We start from the raw sequence: 21,211 nt of genomic DNA on the forward strand, positions 1-21,211 counted from the left end.
TTAAGCGTTTAGTAGAAATATCTGTTTTACATGAACAACCGATATGCAAGTTAAGTTTTAAGCCTTTTTCCATTCACGGCCATTTTTTCGCACCTTTATTGTAACGAAAAAACGCGATGCACTGAACCATTGTTATATTAATACATTTATTTATAGATTATCTTTGCAGTATATAAATATTATAAATAGACTGTAAAAAACACAACCGGAAGGCATAAAAACATTACTAAATCTCAAAAATATGACAGAAATCACAATTCTGTAGAATTTCAGCTGCAGAATTAAGTTCTAAAATCATGATATTTTAACATATAGGTTTTCTGTCCTCCACCTCGAACATTTAGACAAATAACATCTCCACGGAAAGGGATATCGAAAATTGCTATAAAAACCTCCAAATGTAAGACAAGACACACTCTCCAAAGGTTTCAAATCTTTGAGAAATTTGTACGGGAACTAGAGGTGCTGGTTTTCGAGCCTGGCTCTCAGACTGAGAGCCTCCACTCGTACGTGTGGTCGTGCATGGTACGAGATCTGTCTTCTCTTCTGTCTTTCCATTGACTCTCAGAGTCACATCGTACATGCGTATGTGGTCGCGCATGTTACGAGAACTATCCAGTCGCCTTTTTTATAACTAGTTATATCTCACTCTCTACTCTTCTCTCTCCATCTTCTTCCCCCTTTCCTCTACTCTTCTTCCCCCTTTCCTCTCAATATTCTTCTCCCTTTTTTCTCCATCTTCTTTTCCCCCTTTCCTCTACCCTTCGCTCTCTCTCTGATCCCCCTTTTCTCTTCGTTTCTACCCAATTTTCTCTACTCTTTTCTCTCCATCTTCTGCCCCCTTTCCTCTACTCTTCTCTCTCCATCTCCTCCCCCTCTACTCTCCCTCCTCTACTCTTCTCCCTCCATCTTCTTCCCCCTTTCCTCTACTCTTTGCCCCCTTTCCTCTACTCTTCTGTCTCCCTCTCCAATTCTCTCCAAACAACAACAATTCTACCCACTTTCCTTTAGTCTTCTGTCCTTTTCTTCTACTCCTTTTCCCCATTTCCTCTACTTCTCTCTCCCTCTTCTTTCCCCTTTCCTCTTCTCTTAAAAAGCATTATATAATCGACGAATTATCTTGCGGGTGAATCCGATTAATAGAAATTAAAGCCGAAATTGATTTGTTAAGTTCAGCAAGACATTATACAGAGGGAATTAACTTACAATTGCTGTAGATTTAACGCTTAGCCTATTATTATAATCGATGTTCAATAATCCGGTTATTAAACATTAAAAAGAAAAAATAATTTTCAGATTATGAAACGGCATTTATTGAAAAGACTTTGAACAGTTGTGATTGCTTGTGTACATGTTAAATATTTGCAATTTGTAATTGATATTTAATACAAGGAATTTATCGATAGAGGTATGATTCGATTGTTTTTGTTTGCTTTTTCTTCTTTTAAACATTTTGAAATCAATGTGTTTATTTTTGAATGTAATACGAAATGAAAATACCATTAAAATTGACGTTTATTTATTTATAATATTTTATCATTCTATGGGTCAGTTCTAGCATAATTACCATATTATTTGTTTATGTAGGGATATAAATAAGTGTATCCATGTTATACAATATTTGTATATATCTGTTTAATTATGACACTGGCTGTTATCAATAAAAATCCTAATTTAGTTTTGAAAGGAAGTTCATATACATATATCTTCTTAAGTCATTTTTCACTGAAGCCAATTCCCTAAAACAATCGTATTCAAAAAGAAAAGTATAAAATTAATGATCGTTTACATAAATTTACGTACGTTTAATAAAATGAATGAAAATAAAGTTAAGGTAAAATAAAGCTATTATATCATATCATAATAAAATACTCATCAGACGAAAATTACTAACGTATTGAAATGTTTTGTGAATACCACCCTGGCAAATGTAAATTGCCTATGGACTGAATAAAAACTGAAGCGCGTCTAAGGACAAGGTAAATAACAATATTGAATACGGCCCATCATATAATTAACTAAACCTTGATGACCCGCGACACGTCCGACTCTAAGTGGTATTGGATTGCTCATGCTTTGGATAGTACCGCCATGATTAACAATGTGGAATGTAAATTGGTATAGCGATTCGGTCATTAACAAAAACTAGTTCGACTTCACGGATCAATACGTGCAAATATTCAGTCGCATGTCCTTATAAAGGAATATGAGTGCATGGTTCAGGAACACTCGGTCATGGTTAATGATTGTCGGATAGCCACAATAATGCGCGTATAGGGAACTTTTCTTTAACATTTAGATATTCATTTTGTTCCCTAAACGCCACAAGTCGAATAATTCATACCAATGTAAAATATATTCTTCAACTGTAACTCCACAATAATTAACACTGCATTGTTAAATAAAAACACCAAAGTTAAACATAACTTATTTTTAGCCATTACCTTTCTCTTATTACACTTAAGTATTTTATGAAACACAAGTTTAGATCAATCTGTCAACAAAGCATCGCCAATTTTTAACTATCTAGCAGGTGCCCGTTATCTTTCCGCTCAATATACTTAGCGCTGGGATCTGTCATTCATGGCTAGGAAATAACAAGTAGGATATGGAAGCGTAGAGTCGACAACACAAAAAACCGTCAAAGACTCCGAAGCGGCTGTATTTTAATAAGCCAGGCGAATTAAGTAAATACATTAACGCGTGTCGTTACCACGAATCAGTTAACTTGCCAAACAAATAAAAGAAATGGCCTAGTAAAGTACATAATACTTTTATGCACCATAAATGTTATTTATGTATTATACCAGGCTTGGCTATGACTCTCATATCCCCAGCTAGTAAGTAATCAACAAACGACTAGGATAGGTTTGTATATGGGCATATATTTAATACCGTAACAAAAATATACATCATTTGTATAAACAAGGTAAAAGTTGATGACTTATCTGGCGGCCAAACCCGCCAAAAGACAAACACCGCCAGACTACATAAATACTTTAATGTACCATAAATGTTATATATGGAATAATTGTCGGTTTGTATCACACATAAGTGGTTTGATGGGACGCTGTCGAATAACCATAAACGAAGCAAGAATGTACATATACAGTCGAAACCCGTTGGCTCGAATTCGCTTGGCTCGAATACCTCGTTGGCTCGAATGAAATGTAAATGACCGATTTCATTGATATTGATGGTAATCAGTGCCGTTTGGCTCGAATTTTCGAGGCTCGAGGTTATTTTGTCGGTCCCTGGGAGTTCGAGCCAACGGGGTTCGACTGTATTTATGTTATTTCTACTAACAAGTTAAACACATTTAAACATGCCGAGTTTAACATAAAAATGAGCTTAGGTCATCGAAATAACTGCATCTTATAGCTAAGTGAAATTCATCTTCAACATTTTATGCATTGCATGATAAACATAATCTCTCATTTCTTGGCTGTTAATTTTGTCCCTACCTACAACTTTCAATACGCTACCTGTGCGCTGATACACTAGCTTGGGTGTGACTTTTCTGTTATTGCTATATAAAATATTCAAATATTCAGCCATACGAAACGTACTATGCAAATGCAAGTATATAGTATTAAGTTTCGCACTGTTCGCAATCTCAGCACGTCACTTTTGTAGATAACAATCATTTAAACGCTTTTGTAGCAAACCCTTTGACATTATATTTCCCCGGTTAAGCCAAGCTGTCTTAGTATCCATTTTTCTCAAGTGAACATTTTAACAATTATACATGGTTTTGTTAGCTAAGAGTTAAAACAATAACCGGTTGTGTCAGGTAAAGGTTTAAACAATAAATGGTTGGGTTAGCTTAGGATTTCCACAATAAATGCTTGCTCCAGCTAAGGGTTTAAACAATAAATGGATGGTCCAGTTAAGGGTTTAAGCAATAAATGGATGGTCCAGTTAAGGGTTTAAACAATAAATGGATGGTCCAGTTAAGGGTTTAAACAATAAATGGATGGTCCAGTTAAGGGTTTAAACAATAAATGGTTGTTCCAGCTAAAGGTTTAAAAAATAAATGGTTTGGTAAGCTAAGGGTTTAAACAATAGATGGTCTAGTCAGCTAAGGGTTTAAACAATAAATGGATGGTCCAGTTAAGGGTTTAAGCAATAAATGGTTGTTCCAGCTAAGGGTTTAAAAGATAAATGGTTTGGTAAGCTAAGGGTTTAAACAATAGATGGTCTAGTCAGCTAAGGGTTTAAACAATAGATGATTAGGTTAGCGAATGGTTTTATCAAAACATGATGTTGTTACCGCGCTGAAAAGCTCAACTAAAGCAGAAGTAAAATCAGATTTTACCTCCATGTGAGCATGTATTAACAAATGTATTAGCAATTGATTATAAAACTGAAAGATAAATTGTGCGGCGTCACGATTGTTTTGAAATATTAAAACATACATGTTTACCCAAAGATTTAAGAGTAAAACAGTTTTGACAGGTCATTCATCACTTTACAACATCTTGACAAATATATAGAATACGGGTCAACCTTAACACAAGAATGTTAAATGCATTTTACAATAAAACGATTTCGATTGAAATAAATCAGAGTTTATCAATAGGTTTACAAAGCCATTTAAATAGCTCATAACAATGAAAAACAAATTTGCGATTCAAATGATTCCTCACAGACGAATATTGGGAGAGTGGTGAAATATGATTTTGACAAATATGCACTACTCTCTCTTATCTATAGGAAAGTTAATTTTATATGTGACATTGGAGAATATGTGAACAGAACAGACAGTTTATTTATACTTATACATTGTACAACGTCTAAATACATATATTATAAATATATTTTACCACTAGCGTATGAATGGGGGGCGCCCCTCCCCGGCCCCCACCCCCCTAAAATCGTTACAAAGTTGTTGTTGTTGTTTGTTTTTTTCAGTACAGGACAAAAAAACAATATAATAAAATACGCACACAATGCACCATTCCGGGCTAGAAATTTATAAAATTTTCTTTGCAGAGTACTCCCAAACCACCCTGACAACACATTAAACCAAATTACTTCGTTTCTGAATGAGGGGCGCAGGTCAAAATGTTACGCCCTAAGTTACGCCCCCTCTATCGTCCACTCCTGGATCCGCCCTGCTTAGCACGTGTTTATTTATATTTTATAATTTAGAAGTAAGTCATATAAATCAAAGCCATAATCCGAAGCTTAATACATATATGCATTTACTCGTCCCCAAAATATAGTTTTATTTAATTTTAGAATAAGACTTTTACAAACAAACATTTACTTTATCTTCAATAGAAATTGGCTGATATTTGTTTCCCCTATTAAAATATTTGTAAACCGATATTTATTTGGGGCGGTTTATTTGCTTCATAAATTCTTTATTTAAAGTATAAATCAAAGGCTAAATAAGCCTAAACAATTGAACGTTCAGTTATCGCTATTGATTATTTATGATTTAGATTTGATAGATGATTTATAAATGATAAAAGGATATCAAATCTTCAAAAGCCGTAAAATGCTATGCTCATTTAATTTACATCAACTTAAACCATTTAAAATTCGGAATTTACATGCACGTTAAATGTTTCGTATTCTATACAGCGACACAAAGGGAGCATTTTGCTTTGGATTATGTCAAAGTATTTTCCGCTATTTAAAAGTGTATTTTGAAGAGATAATGTTAAATGTTTAGTGTTTAATAATGCTCTTCAGATATTTGAAGTTGACTTTTAATGGATGTGCTGCATGTTACAGTGGAATACAGTTTGTAAATCTGGAATTTTATTGATACAAAACTTTAAAACTTTATTACTTTTTGTGATTTAAGAAAGCAAAACATTGCAAAATGGTATTTTATCTGATTTAGTCAGTGAAAGTTATACATTTATTTTGGAATAAATTACGCCTAAAGAAAATGTGGAATGTACGTCGAAAATAACCTAGTGGATTTACTGGTGAATGTACACAAACAATACTATTTAAACGTCACATGACAATGGAAAGAACTAGTTTTAAAGGTATCGTTGTCCTTTTTACTCTTTCTGTGATGAATTGAATCGTACTCGCTCTTAAGTCATTTTTAAGTCAGATTGCGTTTCATATATGTGTTGTTGAAGATAAACATATAAAAAATTGTCGAATATAGCCTAGTGGATTTACTATAATGTTTACGGACACTTTTATGTTAACATCACTTGACAATGAATAGAACAAGTTTTAAATGTATTGTTGTCTTATTTTTACTCTTGATGTGTCGAATTTAATCGAAATCGCTCTTAAGTCATTTTTAAGTCAGACTGAGTTTCATATATGTGTTGTTGAAAAAAAATATACTTCTAAAGCATATGTGTAATATAAATTGATAATATTCTAGTTATATTTACTTTAACGTACGTCATTATTTAAACGTCACACGACAATGAAGTGAATTAGCTGAAAGGTATTGTTGTCATTTTTTACACTTTCTTACGAAATCGCTCTTAGCTCATTTATAATTGTGTTGTCGGAAAAATATGTATAAAGATTAAGCGGAATAAACTTGTGTTATACATTACAATGTATACGGACAATATCATTTAAACATCATTTGACAATGGACATAACTAGTTTTAAAGGTATTGTTGTTTAACTCTTTTTGTGGCGAATTTAAAGGAATGTGCTCTTAAATCTATGATGTTGTTTTTACAATATGTCTAAAGAATTAGAGGAATATTCGTTGATACTATCATTGTGTTATACATTATAATGTATATGTACAATAATTTTTAAGTATGGACTTACAATGAAAAGTGCAAGTCTTAAAGCTGCACTCTCACAGGTTGTGCGTTTTGACGTTATGCGAAAATGTATGGAAACCAGTAATATTAAGACTGCTGACAAAAGTTCAGATCGCAGATTTTCATATTTAAGTTCATAAACTGATGTTTTATGCATTTTTTCTTTAACCGTAAGTAACGCTTTAAATATTCATTTTCGAACAGAAATATGAAAATCTGCGATCTCATCTTTTGTCAGCAGTTATATACCACTGGTTTGCAGATATTTACGCAAAATTGGCTCATTTTAAGACAAAAAATAAAAAAAAGTTGTCACAACGGTAAATCTATGAGAGTGCAGCTTTAAATGCAGTTTGTCCGTTTTATACTTTCTGTGATAAATTTAATTGAAAGTGTTATTAAATCATTTTTAAAGCAGACTGAGTTTCTTATATTTGTTGTTGACAAAGATACGTCTAAAGGATATGTGAAATATACGTCAATAAGATCGAAGTGGCATTTATTATTATCGACCATGACAAGTACACGTTCTTAAATATATTTTTCTCATTTTTGTTTTACAAAGAATTAATATCCGATTACACAGTTTTAAATACTCAAGCTATTCAACAATGCTATGCATTCTCAGGTGATAAAAATATATACAAAAACTTTAATACTCACTCACACACACACTTTTACAATCGCGCACGCAAGCTACGCATGCACGCACTCACGCCCATACACACGCACGCACGCACGCACACACGCACACACACACACATACTTTAGCACACACAAGAGCATGCATAAAAACAAGCAAACACAAATCACAAACACAAGCGCGTATGTATACATACACGAACTCATACACATTCATACACACACTTCGGATGATGTTTTAAATGTACTTTTGTCCGTGGAATATGAGTTGATAACATCCTAGTGACATTAATAATCGCGGTAAGATAATTAAGTATAAACTAAACTACAATCGATTGAGAAACCTACATTCCACAGACAAACACACATTTTACAAAGTTCTAATAAACCAACACTTTACATCTACATACAAATTCATCAACTGTAGTATTCAGAAAAAAACATACTAATTATCATGTGTTACTCATTTGACTTACATGCCAAGGATCAAAACAAAGTAAAGTGAGTAGTGACTTGTCTTCAAATTAAATATGTTTTTATATTTGTTTTAATTAATAGCTACGTGGCCATTAATTCCCCAGAAAGAAGCGCCATCATATCGCATATATGTTTTTCCTGTGCACAAATCAAAGGCACGTTTTGTCTTGGTCAATTCAATAAAATAAGTTAAACATTATTTTGCATGTAAATAAAAACAAACTTGTTTGCATTAACCGATATTTTAATCTTTTAAAGCTGCACTCTCACACATTAACTGTTGTGATTTTTTTTTTTTTTTTTGTCTTTGAATAAGTCAATTTGTGCGTATTTTACTAAGTATATTATGAAAACAAGTGATGCAAGACTGCTGACAAATTATCAGAAAAATGTTTTCCGTTCGAAAATTAATGTATAATGGGTGAAAGCGTTACCTACCCTTTAAGCAAAATGCATACAACATCGGTTTGTGAATATAAATATGAAACCCTGCATTCTGAGTTTTTGTCAGCAGTCTTATATCACTGGTTTCTTTGTATTTTCGCCAAAAAATGGCTCGTTCAAAGACATAAAAAAAGTTGTCAAAAAGATCTATCTGTGAGAGTGTAGCTTTAAACTGCCTGCCAATACGGGCATACGGTATTTCTATTTGTTTGAAAGCAGTTCAAATATGGTCTAATTTATTCCAATAATTTCTTCAGAAATAAATAGTGGGATTTCAAATACAGAACGTATTACTTATCTCAGACAATAAGGTACTGTATTGAAGTAAAGAAGAATAAATAAGTCATTCAATGTAAATTAATTGATATGGGTTTTAATTTTTGCTTCATTTTAATCCGATAAAGGTCGGTGCGAAATAGCTAATGCATATCTGTCCGCGCAGATTGTACCATGTAGGTTTCCTAGCCAGGAGCTAGGTTGTTTAAGCTTGTTTATACTTGTACTCGGGTTATGCCCATTCCAATGCCCGGATAAGATTGTAAGTCATTAGTTCGAGCTTACCTTGTTCAATAACGTGCATCAGTGTAAAGCATTGTCACCCGGGACCCCCATTTAAGGTCCCTCCCGGAAGACGAAACCCAGGAGTAGTATTCATTAACATTCTTATTGTTAGCCTTGGATAAGTCTCAGTGATTCCATTCAATCTATTGACCAGTTATTGTTACAGTCCAATCTTAAAGGCCTAGTTTAAGCCTTCTATCAGTGACCCCCCCCCCCCCCAAACCGTGTTTTTGTACACAACCTCTGTTAATTGATCTTAATTTTATTGCCTTATTGACTTATCAGATCTCCATTTTGAGTATCCTGCTGTGCAGTTTTCGATGTTTTATTATAAAAATGGACAATGATTGGCCCTGAGCCAATAAACGAATACACAGGAAATTGGCCCCTACTATGACACCAGTGCAATTAGCGGGAGATGCACAGCAGGGGATTATTATGTCAAGCATTCGTTAAACTATGCCTTTGCATCGATGACACAGAAGGAGCCAATTTCCGGTTTATTTGTTCATTGGCTCAGGGTCCCCAGTGTTGTTTAGGAACACAGCTACACATTAATTAGAAATATTATATAATTTCAGGCTCCTCCCTCCAAGTGCGAGTGGTCAGTTGTCGAACAGTAGACACGCCCCCATCACGTGACAACACTGACCACGATTCCAGGATGAAGGCCAGGCACATGACACTAGGTTCGCAGTTATTTAGGAATATAGAGAAAACAGTTGATATTATAATGCACCAGTTAATTGTTACAGTAACCACGCCCCCAGGTCCGGTAAAAAGCGGGGACTTTGATTTTCGATCCAGCCAAGCCCGGGTAAATTCCCCGTCCTGCGGGAACGAACTACCGGTAAAATCCCCTCAAATGCCCACGCACCCCAGGAACCCTAGGTATGGCCCATTCCCCGCTGTTTTGGCGCGAAGACAAAACTACCGCATTCACCCGGCTCTGCCGGGCCACCGTGAAGGTAAAGACACGGCCCATTTTCGCGGTATACCCTCGGACTAGTGGCCTTGGTTACAATTGACTGATGCATAAACATATGACTTACGGTTCGAAATACTTTAAGACTGTAGTTTAGAATATGGTTTAGATTATAGACATATGACCTCGGGCTGAAATGTGTTTTTAATTAACTGGATTTAGTATACAGAGACATGCTTATAATGATAATATAGAATATAGTTTGATTTATAAACACATGGCATAACGTTCGTAATACTCGTAGTTTTGAACTTGGATAAGATATTTAATATAGTTTAGTTTATTCACAAATACATCGAGGCAGAAATGCCCATGAGTAGACAGCGTTTTTACAAAGATACACATATAACATAGTGATCAAGGTACACGTATCCACATACATATATAACATAAGAAATATGTGCATGTGTCCAAAACTAAACCAAGCTCTTGGCTATATTATCATTTTATGTGCATGTCTTTATAACCTGAACCTTGATTCAGGTTATAAAGACATGCACATACAATGATATTGAATATGGTTTAGAATTGGTTTAATTGGTAGTAACATGCTAATAATAAGAATGTATTTTAATATAGATACTTGTACATACGTATAGAATGTAGTTAAGAACTTGGTATAATTCCGGCACATGTAGTTCAGAATTTGATTTTGACACGTAGAGTTTAGAAATCAGTTAGTTTCAACATGGCGGAAACCAGACTGCCCAGAGAAAACCAACTTGTACGGCTTGCTGACCACACACCATTCGCACATGCTTGGTCGAACTCGGGTCGCCTAGGTGAGAAGCGATTGCGCTTACCAGACAACCAGAAATTAGTAAAGATAAGTGTATTTTATACGATAGTTTAGACACGTAAAGTTCAGAATTGAGTCGAAACACGTGCTTTTTTATGATTTGGTTTTGGTACACGAAGTTTGGAAATTGGTTTAGCCACATGTAGTTCACAATTTGGTTTAGCCACATGTAGTTTACAATTTGGTTTAGCCACATGTAGTTTACAATTTGGTTTGACACGTGTAGTTTACAATTTGGTTTAGAAACGTGTAGTTTACAATTTGGTTTAGACACGTGTAGTTTACAATTTGGTTTAGACACGTGTAGTTTACAATTTGGTTTAGCCACGTGTTGTTTACAATTTGGTTTAGCCACGTGTAGTTTACAATTTGGTTTAGACACGTGTAGTTTACAATTTGGTTTAGCCACGTGTAGTTTACAATTTGGTTTAGACACGTGTAGTTTACAATTTGGTTTAGACACATGTAGTTTACAATTTGGTTTAGACACGTGTAGTTTACAATTTGGTTTAGCCACGTGTAGTCTACAATTTGGTTTAGACACGTGTAGTTTACAATTTGGTTTAGAAACGTGTAGTTTACAATTTGGTTTAGACACGTGTAGTTTACAATTTGGTTTAGCCACGTGTAGTCTACAATTTGGTTTAGACACGTGTAGTTTACAATTTGGTTTAGAAACGTGTAGTTTACAATTTGGTTTAGACACGTGTAGTTTACAATTTGGTTTAGCCACGTGTAGTTTACAATTTGGTTTAGACACGTGTAGTTTACAATTTGGTTTAGACACGTGTAGTTTACAATTTGGTTTAGAAACGTGTAGTTTACAATTTGGTTTAGACACATGTAGTTTACAATTTGGTTTAGCCACGTGTAGTTTACAATTTGGTTTAGACACATGTAGTTTACAATTTGGTTTAGACACGTGTAGTTTACAATTTGGTTTAGCCACGTGTAGTTTACAATTTGGTTAGACACGTGTAGTTTACAATTTGGTTTAGAAACGTGTAGTTTACAATTTGGTTTAGACACATGTAGTTTACAATTTGCTTTAGCCACGTGTAGTTTACAATTTGGTTTAGACACGTGTAGTTTACAATTTGGTTTAGACACATGTAGTTTACAATTTGCTTTAGCCACGTGTAGTTTACAATTTGGTTTAGACACGTGTAGTTTACAATTTGGTTTAGCCACGTGTAGTTTACAATTTGGTTTAGACACGTGTAGTTTACAATTTGGTTTAGACACATGTAGTTTACAATTTGGTTTAGACACGTGTAGTTTACAATTTGGTTTAGCCACGTGTAGTTTACAATTTGGTTTAGACACGTGTAGTTTACAATTTGGTTTAGCCACGTGTAGTTTACAATTTGGTTTAGACACGTGTAGTTTACAATTTGGTTTAGCCACGTGTAGTCTACAATTTGGTTTAGACACGTGTAGTTTACAATTTGGTTTAGAAACGTGTAGTTTACAATTTGGTTTAGACACGTGTAGTTTACAATTTGGTTTAGCCACGTGTAGTTTACAATTTGGTTTAGACACGTGTAGTTTACAATTTGGTTTAGACACGTGTAGTTTACAATTTGGTTTAGAAACGTGTAGTTTACAATTTGGTTTAGACACATGTAGTTTACAATTTGGTTTAGCCACGTGTAGTTTACAATTTGGTTTAGACACATGTAGTTTACAATTTGGTTTAGACACGTGTAGTTTACAATTTGGTTTAGCCACGTGTAGTTTACAATTTGGTTAGACACGTGTAGTTTACAATTTGGTTTAGACACGTGTAGTTTACAATTTGGTTTAGACACGTGTAGTTTACAATTTGGTTTAGACACATGTAGTTTACAATTTGGTTTAGACACGTGTAGTTTACAATTTGGTTTAGACACGTGTAGTTTACAATTTGCTTTAGACACGTGTAGTTTACAATTTGCTTTAGACACGTGTAGTTTACAATTTGGTCTAGACACGTGTAGTTTACAATTTGGTTTAGACACATGTAGTTTACAATTTGGTTTAGACACGTGTAGTTTACAATTTGGTTTAGACACGTGTAGTTTACAATTTGGTTTAGCCACGTGTAGTTTACAATTTGGTTAGACACGTGTAGTTTACAATTTGGTTTAGACACGTGTAGTTTACAATTTGGTTTAGACACGTGTAGTTTACAATTTGGTTTAGACACATGTAGTTTACAATTTGGTTTAGACACGTGTAGTTTACAATTTGGTTTAGACACGTGTAGTTTACAATTTGCTTTAGACACGTGTAGTTTACAATTTGCTTTAGACACGTGTAGTTTACAATTTGGTCTAGACACGTGTAGTTTACAATTTGGTTTAGACACATGTAGTTTACAATTTGGTTTAGACACGTGTAGTTTACAATTTGGTTTAGACACGTGTAGTTTACAATTTGGTTTAGACACATGTAGTTTACAATTTGGTTTAGACACGTGTAGTTTACAATTTGGTTTAGACACGTGTAGTTTACAATTTGCTTTAGACACGTGTAGTTTACAATTTGCTTTAGACACGTGTAGTTTACAATTTGGTTTAGACACGTGTAGTTTACAATTTGGTTTAGCCACGTGTAGTTTACAATTTGGTTTAGACACGTGTAGTTTACAATTTGGTTTAGACACATGTAGTTTACAATTTGGTTTAGACACGTGTAGTTTACAATTTGGTTTAGCCACGTGTAGTTTACAATTTGGTTTAGACACGTGTAGTTTACAATTTGGTTTAGCCACGTGTAGTTTACAATTTGGTTTAGACACGTGTAGTTTACAATTTGGTTTAGACACATGTAGTTTACAATTTGGTTTAGCCACGTGTAGTTTACAATTTGGTTTAGACACATGTAGTTTACAATTTGGTTTAGACACGTGTAGTTTACAATTTGGTTTAGACACGTGTAGTTTACAATTTGGTTTAGAAACGTGTAGTTTACAATTTGGTTTAGACACGTGTAGTTTACAATTTGGTTTAGACACGTGTAGTTTACAATTTGGTTTAGACACATGTAGTTTACAATTTGGTTTAGACACATGTAGTTTACAATTTGGTTTAGACACGTGTAGTTTACAATTTGGTTTAGACACGTGTAGTTTACAATTTGCTTTAGACACGTGTAGTTTACAATTTGCTTTAGACACGTGTAGTTTACAATTTGGTCTAGACACGTGTAGTTTACAATTTGGTTTAGACACATGTAGTTTACAATTTGGTTTAGACACGTGTAGTTTACAATTTGGTTTAGACACGTGTAGTTTACAATTTGGTTTAGACACATGTAGTTTACAATTTGGTTTAGACACGTGTAGTTTACAATTTGGTTTAGACACGTGTAGTTTACAATTTGCTTTAGACACGTGTAGTTTACAATTTGCTTTAGACACGTGTAGTTTACAATTTGGTCTAGACACGTGTAGTTTACAATTTGGTTTAGACACGTGTAGTTTACAATTTGGTTTAGACACGTGTAGTTTACAATTTGGTTTAGCCACGTGTAGTTTACAATTTGGTTTAGCCACGTGTAGTTTACAATTTGGTTTAGACACGTGTAGTTTACAATTTGGTTTAGAAACGTGTAGTTTACAATTTGGTTTAAACACGTGTAGTTTACAATTTGGTTTAGCCACGTGTAGTTTACAATTTGGTTTAGCCACGTGTAGTTTACAATTTGGTTTAGACACGTGTAGTTTACAATTTGGTTTAGACACGTGTAGTTTACAATTTGGTTTAGACACGTGTAGTTTACAATTTGGTTTAGACACGTGTAGTTTACAATTTTGTCTAGACACGTGTAGTTTACAATTTGGTTTAGAAACGTGTAGTTTACAATTTGGTTTAAACACGTGTAGTTTACAATTTGGTTTAGACACGTGTAGTTTACAATTTGGTTTAGACACGTGTAGTTTACAATTTGGTTTAGACACGTGTAGTTTACAATTTGGTTTAGACACGTGTAGTTTACAATTTGGTTTAGACACGTGTAGTTTACAATTTGGTTTAGACACGTGTAGTTTACAATTTGGTTTAGACACGTGTAGTTTACAATTTGGTTTAGACACGTGTAGTTTACAATTTGGTTTAGACAAGTGTAGTTTACAATTTGGTTTAGACACGTGTTGTTTACAATTTGGTTAAGACACGTGTAGTTTACAATTTGGTTAAGACACGTGTAGTTTACAATTTGGTTTAGACACGTGTAGTTTACAATTTGGTTTAGACACGTGTAGTTTACAATTTGGTTAAGACACGTGTAGTTTACAATTTGGTTTAGACACGTGTAGTTTACAATTTGCTTTAGAAACGTGTAGTTTACAATTTGGTTTAGAAACGTGTAGTTTACAATTATTCGGTCAAGTCATATTTTTATTATAATTCCTATTATATGTTGCATACAGAGGTGCTTTCATGTCAATTGGAGAAAAAATATCGAAGCATGTATGTCGAAATCTCGACTTTGTATTTGAAAACTTAACAACTCAAAATTTCGACCTGCGGCGATTTTCTTTTCAATTGACACTTTCGCGTGTTTTCTCGTGCGATTTCGTGTCTGTTTTTGAACTAAATGTAAAACACATCTACAAAGACAAAGCATTTATGTATTTTAAGTTTTTCCAAACCTCAAAACGAAAACCGTAGCAAATAAAGTCCAATCATTATTTCCTGGTAGTACATGTTTAATTGCAAAATCGTTATGGTAATGAAGGAATTATATGCATGGAGGTTTCCAGTGGCGTAGCTACATTAAGGCCTTGTAGGCCTGGGCCTACAATTTTTTTGAAAAATGACAATATTTAATTAACCAAAAAAAGTCAATAAAAAAACTCAAACACTGAACATTTCAAAAGTCTGTTTTATTATAGCCAAAGCAAGATTGATGTTTATTTAAACTACATGTAGTGTGTATTGCTAAATTTTATCGTATTCATTGCATATTTTATTAAGTGTGTGTAATTGCGCCTTTTTTCTCTACTGGAATTCTTACAAATTGCACCAGTTTGCTTTTAATTCATAAAGAGTGTCGGGGGGGGGGGGGGGGGAAATAAAACACAAAAAAGTTTGTATAACCGGAAGCAGGATTCCAGTCACCGAGGTTTTTACCGCTGAACCATTGAGGCCTATGTGAGAGTTATTATCTAAAACTGTAAACGCTATCCGTAATTGTAACGGAAAGGGTCAACATTGATGGAATGGTCGTCAACATACAAACGTTAATGTTAATGTTTTACAAGTCTAGGGAACATGCCCTCAACAAAGTTGTTTTAATGTTTACCCATTTCTAAATCAGGATATATATATATGAATCGTTCAACCAGTAATTTGTTTTACAATCGGTGAATACTTACAAAACATAGAGAACATCGCAATGACATAGCCAGGTTTTGCATTAACACACAGTTAACCTAAATCGTTTTCATTCCCTTCTAGCTTCACCGAGAATGGGCAGAGCAAAGGTCCTTCCCATAAGCAGCGCCAGGTCCTCTACGGCCCCTCCGACACTCAGAACGGAAACGGCCACTTTTCTGGAGGTCACGCCTATGGACATATCACTTCCGACATATTCCGACCACAGACGCCAGATCCGCCAAGAAAGCAAATACAAGATGGCGCCGGCGACGGAGCTTCCGGTGGAGCCGCGCAACATTGAAATTGCAGTAGAAAAAGTGCTGTCGGACAATCTTCACGATAAATATTACGAGGCGTCGCAAAGCCGCCATCTTAGTCAGTTGCTTAGTGCGCGTGTACTAGAGGAAGTTCGAAGACAGGCCCCCGGGAACTATAAATTCGTGGCCGTCGTTTCCATAGGGAGCGTTCGTGAGAGACCGGGTGTACAACTCGGCTCCAGGTGTTTGTGGAATAAGGACACCGACCGTTTCATCACCGCTAAATATAGTAACAGATCTTTATTTGCAGTAGCGATGGTGTATGGATTGCATTATGACTAGTGTTTATTGCTTGTATGTATATTGTTTTAAATATTTACGGACGTCATGAAAAGTGTGCTATTTCGGGATCGATTTTTTCAGAGCTGTTTCATTTTGAAGAATATCAAGTTGTTTCCGATTGCTACTACGTTCGTGTCTTCCCTAAGGCTAAAACCAATTTTAATGGTTCTGTAGACTTGCCTGATTACAATATGGTATTCAAAAACATACAAATAGGACTTAAGTTAATGCACCAGTCAATTGTAACCACGGCCCCCAAGGTCCGGGGAATAGCGGGGACTTTGACCTTCGGTACAGCCAAGCCCGGGTAAAATCCCCGCCCTGCGGTGACGAACTGATAGTAAAATCCCCGCCAAATACCCCTGCAACCAAGGAACCCTGGGTAAGGCCCATTCCCCGCTTTTTTAGCACGAGGGAAAAACCACCGCATTGACCCGGCACTGCGGGGCCGCATGGAAGGTAAAAACACGGCCGTTGCCCCGGCTATCCCCGATATACCACCGGACCTGGGGCGAGGGGCGTGGTTACAATTTACATGTGCATAACTATAATACCAGTAAAATTCATTTATGTATGCGTCCTAGCTTCATTTATGAATTTATTATTAAACATTTAATGTGTTAAGTTTTACACTTTCGTACCCGGTATTTAATACTGAAATACATATGAACAAAATTGTACGCACTCAGTTGTATATATTTATAAAGAAATTAGAGTCGGACTCTTTTTTAAGAGATGGTTGGGGCACTGCACGCTAACTATTTATTTTGTTTGTCCTAATTAAATTAACATTAGCCCATAGCTCATGAAAATCAGACCCCCCCCATACACTCTTCACGACGTTACGTTGTATAACGTATTGCAATGTAGTAAAAGTCCCGAAATGATCTTAATGAGATTGCATTATGCCTCAACCTTATGTTTCTATATTAAATATTCCGTTCCATGTATGCGCTTTCAAATGACAATTTTGCTCAGATGTATTAGGTGTCATTTTGTATGTACTTGTATGTTTATTAAACGTTTATCGTGTGTATAATTTTGCATGCGTCAATTGTTAATTGACAATGAACAGCTCATCACTTGCGCCAGCCAGCAGTTTCACGTATTTCTTGTTATACGGTCGAAACCAATTGGCTCGATGTCGCTTGACTCGAATTCCTCGTTGGCTCGAACTCGATGTAAAGGACTGATTTTGTTTTACTTTGTTTAAGTTTTCCCGATTGGCTCGATATCCACGAGGCTCGAAGTATTTTGGCCGTATTCTGGGATATCGAGTCAAACGGGTTTCGACTGTATTTACTGCTTCATAAAATATGAAAATACAATAATTATTGAATTAAAAACACATAATAAATAAGCATCCATGTATACATTGAACTAAACCATCATTCATTCGCGATTGGGGTTTTCGTCATAATTATATGAAATTATAAATGTATTTAAAACAACAAAAACACACATTTTTGGCGAATATGTATCTGAAGTGATTTAAGAAAACCTTTTCTCATTTTTTTTTCATAATTTAATTATAGCACAACGCAAAATGTGCAAACGGAAATGACGTCATTGATGGGAGTGACGTCATCCTGATGGTTGAGTGCAGGAATCATTGCAGAAGTCTGCAGTACAACACCGGAAGCAATGGCCGCTCTGAACATAGGCGTGGCTTGTTGCGTTACATGTCTGAAATAAAAGGGCAATATTTATAATTAGCAGAACAGAACAGAACAGAGCAGAACAGAACATACATTTAAGGTGATACTCGTATTTCAAATCAATACATACACATGTAAAACAAACATTGATTTTGAGTGATAAACCTTTAACTACTTACTAAATAACGCATTTATGGAATATAAAGATTACTGATAACAAGATTGTAATCGTGTATGTAATTGCTGAAAACGCACAAATATTAAATGACTTATGGTTCCTAAAAGATTTATAGTGATCAAATATCATCTCAAAAATGTGGAAATACCTTGTTTTCTGCACATATCTTCTAAATTAATTATTCTTTATCAGAACAATTCTTTTCGATATCATTCACCCTTTCCGATAATTTAAGTGTATTAATTGTGGTACATCTTATTTTGGAGTAAGACTTGTACATCGTGTAAAATTGAAAGGTATAAAATAATTACTTTGCAATCGAACTAAACTTTTATCGTTGAACAGCTAAAATTGTATGGCTTATTTAAAGAGCTTCATTAACACATAAAGAAACTTTGAATGTTTCATTCTTGTCATACAATTGGAATTACTTGACACATTTGTATGCAGAGAGATATGTGTAATAACAATTGTTTACGTATTCTTTACATTTCTAACTAATTAACGAATAATCAGGTTTTTAGCAATCAATGGAAATTATAATTGAATACAGCTCTAAGTAATGCTATGCCATATAATTTATCCTATTGAACTTCTCTTGTCCGATCAAATAGCACGTTACTAATAGTTATTTTAAATTAAGTGGATGTCACTGTGGTACACGTATTTGACGAATTAAAATTTTCGCCAACGAATAATATTGCCAACAATTAACTAACGGTCTGATAAATTAGCATACCAGATCTCTCATACATTTCGACAGGTACTGGGTTGAATGGAGAATCTGTTGAATTGCACACACCTTGTAAAGAAGAAAAAATGCAATGATGGTAAACGAATGTATCAGTTATAGGAATCTGCATATGGGCAACACAAATCTTTGATTGGTGATCGTGATAAAGCTGCTCTTATAAAACTATAGTCGAACCCCGTTGGCTCGAACTAGCTTGGCTCGATTTACTCGTAGTCTCGAACTAGCTTGGCTCGATTTACTCGTTGGTTCGAACTAGCTTGGCTCGATTTACTTCTATCGAACGACTTTCTTACAGTGCACATCATATGTTATATTGTTATCGGCAAGGCTTCTAAACATGTGCTTTTGACTTATTGACAATACATTTTCGGCTTTTTAACTACGACTTAATTCTACACAGAGGGATTTATTTATTTATATATTCAAATTCAAAAGTCTTTATCAGCGCTAGCAATAATTATGTTTTTAAGAAAAAAGAAAATAAGGCTCAGTTCAAGGCTTGAGAATATCCAGGAGGAGGCCTCTAGTCTAAAAGTTATCACAGCAGCCCAACCGGATGAAGCAGTAATGAAAGCCTGTGAAGATTGTAGAAGGTATGGACTTCCTCAAACTGAGGCAAAATTTGGTAAAATTGGCTGACAGTTCTGAACATGGCTAGAAAGCACTCTCTTGCCGAAGATTCCGACGACGAGAAGAAAATATATAAAGCCCTTCCCAAGGCAGACAGCAAGATCCAAGAGAAATCCGATCTGGTGAAAGCATTTTGTCTTGTTTCCTTTTATTAAAATGAACCTTTAATTCAAAATCAATAAACAAACATAATTTTTGAGTGATAAACCTCTAACTACTTACTAAATAATGCATTTATGAAGAATATTAATAATTGATAACGTAAAAATACCGTGTTTTATGCACATTTCTTTTAAATTAAACTCGGTATCCTTCATAAGAACCATTGTTTTCGACATTTATTCATCCTTTTTGGAATATTAAAACAAAAGTTTTATTTGTTGTTAATCTTACATGGGAAAAAAGGTTCATATTTAAGATGATTATTAAAAGAGTAGTAAGTCATTTTAACACGATACATTTGTTGTTTTAATGAGATAAAAAAATCTATGGAACCGTATATTCAAAGTACGCAACTGCCCGAATATTCAAAAGGGATAAGTGAAATTATGCCTAATTTCTTCCATGTGCACCAATCGGTGGAAGGAAAATTAAACAAATAGTGAATGGAAAAATTATTAGTATATCACAAAGGTATTTTCTATTGCAAAATACGTGATACCGTCTTGCTGGCTACCATTAGTCTTTGGAACCAGTATGTTGGCAACTTGCCGCGAAGACCTCCTTGGGAATTTTAAGTCCATGGTCCAGTATCCAAAGTAAAATTCTGCACATACTCGCACCTCAACACAACGAATTTCAGTCAATTTTTATGATATGCTCCAGTGCCATGTCCAATAATGAAAATAAAAGCACTGTGTGATCCTCAACCTTTGAACATGATTTTTAATAACCTAATATTGATGATAGATAATACCTTAAAATCTTCGTCGTAAATGTTGGGTTATTTTATTTCATTAGCTTAATCATACAATCCCTCAGTAAAAACAATACAGTTTAGTTAGTGACTCACAGAAGGATTAATACAGTATAATTATGGTTTATGAGTGTTATGGGTCATAATGTGGATCGTTCGGAATACAGTTGAACTCCGTTGACGCGAACTCGCTTGGCTCGAATTCCTCGTTGGCTCGAACTAGATGTAAATAACTTTTTTTTCTAATTTGAAGACAACATTCCCGTTCGGATCGAATTTTTGGAGGATCGAGGTATTTTCGCCTGTTTTTAAAATGGCGGCGCCAATCTGCATTGCATCAATTGATCAAGTTAACATTGTTATGTTTTCAATTTCATTCCAGGTCATGCCAAACATAACTAATTTATATATATATAGGTGTGCCACAGACGGCATACA

The 21,211-nt window shown here is 34.7% G+C and overlaps 1 protein-coding gene and 1 long non-coding RNA gene across 4 annotated transcripts; one reads left to right on the forward strand and one right to left on the reverse strand.

Moving 5' to 3' along the window:
• The first annotated feature begins 1,327 nt into the window (after positions 1–1,327).
• Positions 1,328–17,628, forward strand: LOC128222580 (dynein light chain Tctex-type 5-like). 3 transcript variants are annotated; one of them, XM_052931666.1, is made up of 3 exons: positions 1,328–1,408; positions 9,473–9,580; positions 16,120–17,628. In XM_052931666.1, the coding sequence occupies exons 2-3, from the start codon at positions 9,556–9,558 to the stop codon at positions 16,635–16,637; spliced, it is 543 nt and encodes a 180-aa protein (XP_052787626.1). In that variant the 5' UTR covers positions 1,328–1,408; positions 9,473–9,555; the 3' UTR covers positions 16,638–17,628. The 3 variants fall into 3 exon arrangements, with proteins under 3 accessions (XP_052787626.1, XP_052787625.1, XP_052787624.1); XM_052931665.1 differs by lacking the exon at positions 1,328–1,408 and adding an exon at positions 5,558–6,008; XM_052931664.1 differs by lacking the exon at positions 1,328–1,408 and adding an exon at positions 5,558–5,754.
• Positions 17,629–18,127: 499 nt separating this feature from the next.
• On the reverse strand, positions 18,128–19,277 carry LOC128221251 (uncharacterized). Its single transcript, XR_008258929.1, has 2 exons — positions 19,213–19,277; positions 18,128–18,323 (listed from the first exon to the last, which is right to left on the reverse strand). It is a non-coding gene; the product is annotated as an uncharacterized LOC128221251 (long non-coding RNA).
• Positions 19,278–21,211: the final 1,934 nt, after the last annotated feature.

Source organism: Mya arenaria, chromosome 16 (genome assembly GCF_026914265.1).
Source record: "Mya arenaria isolate MELC-2E11 chromosome 16, ASM2691426v1".
Classification (NCBI taxonomy): Eukaryota; Metazoa; Mollusca; class Bivalvia; order Myida; family Myidae; genus Mya; species Mya arenaria.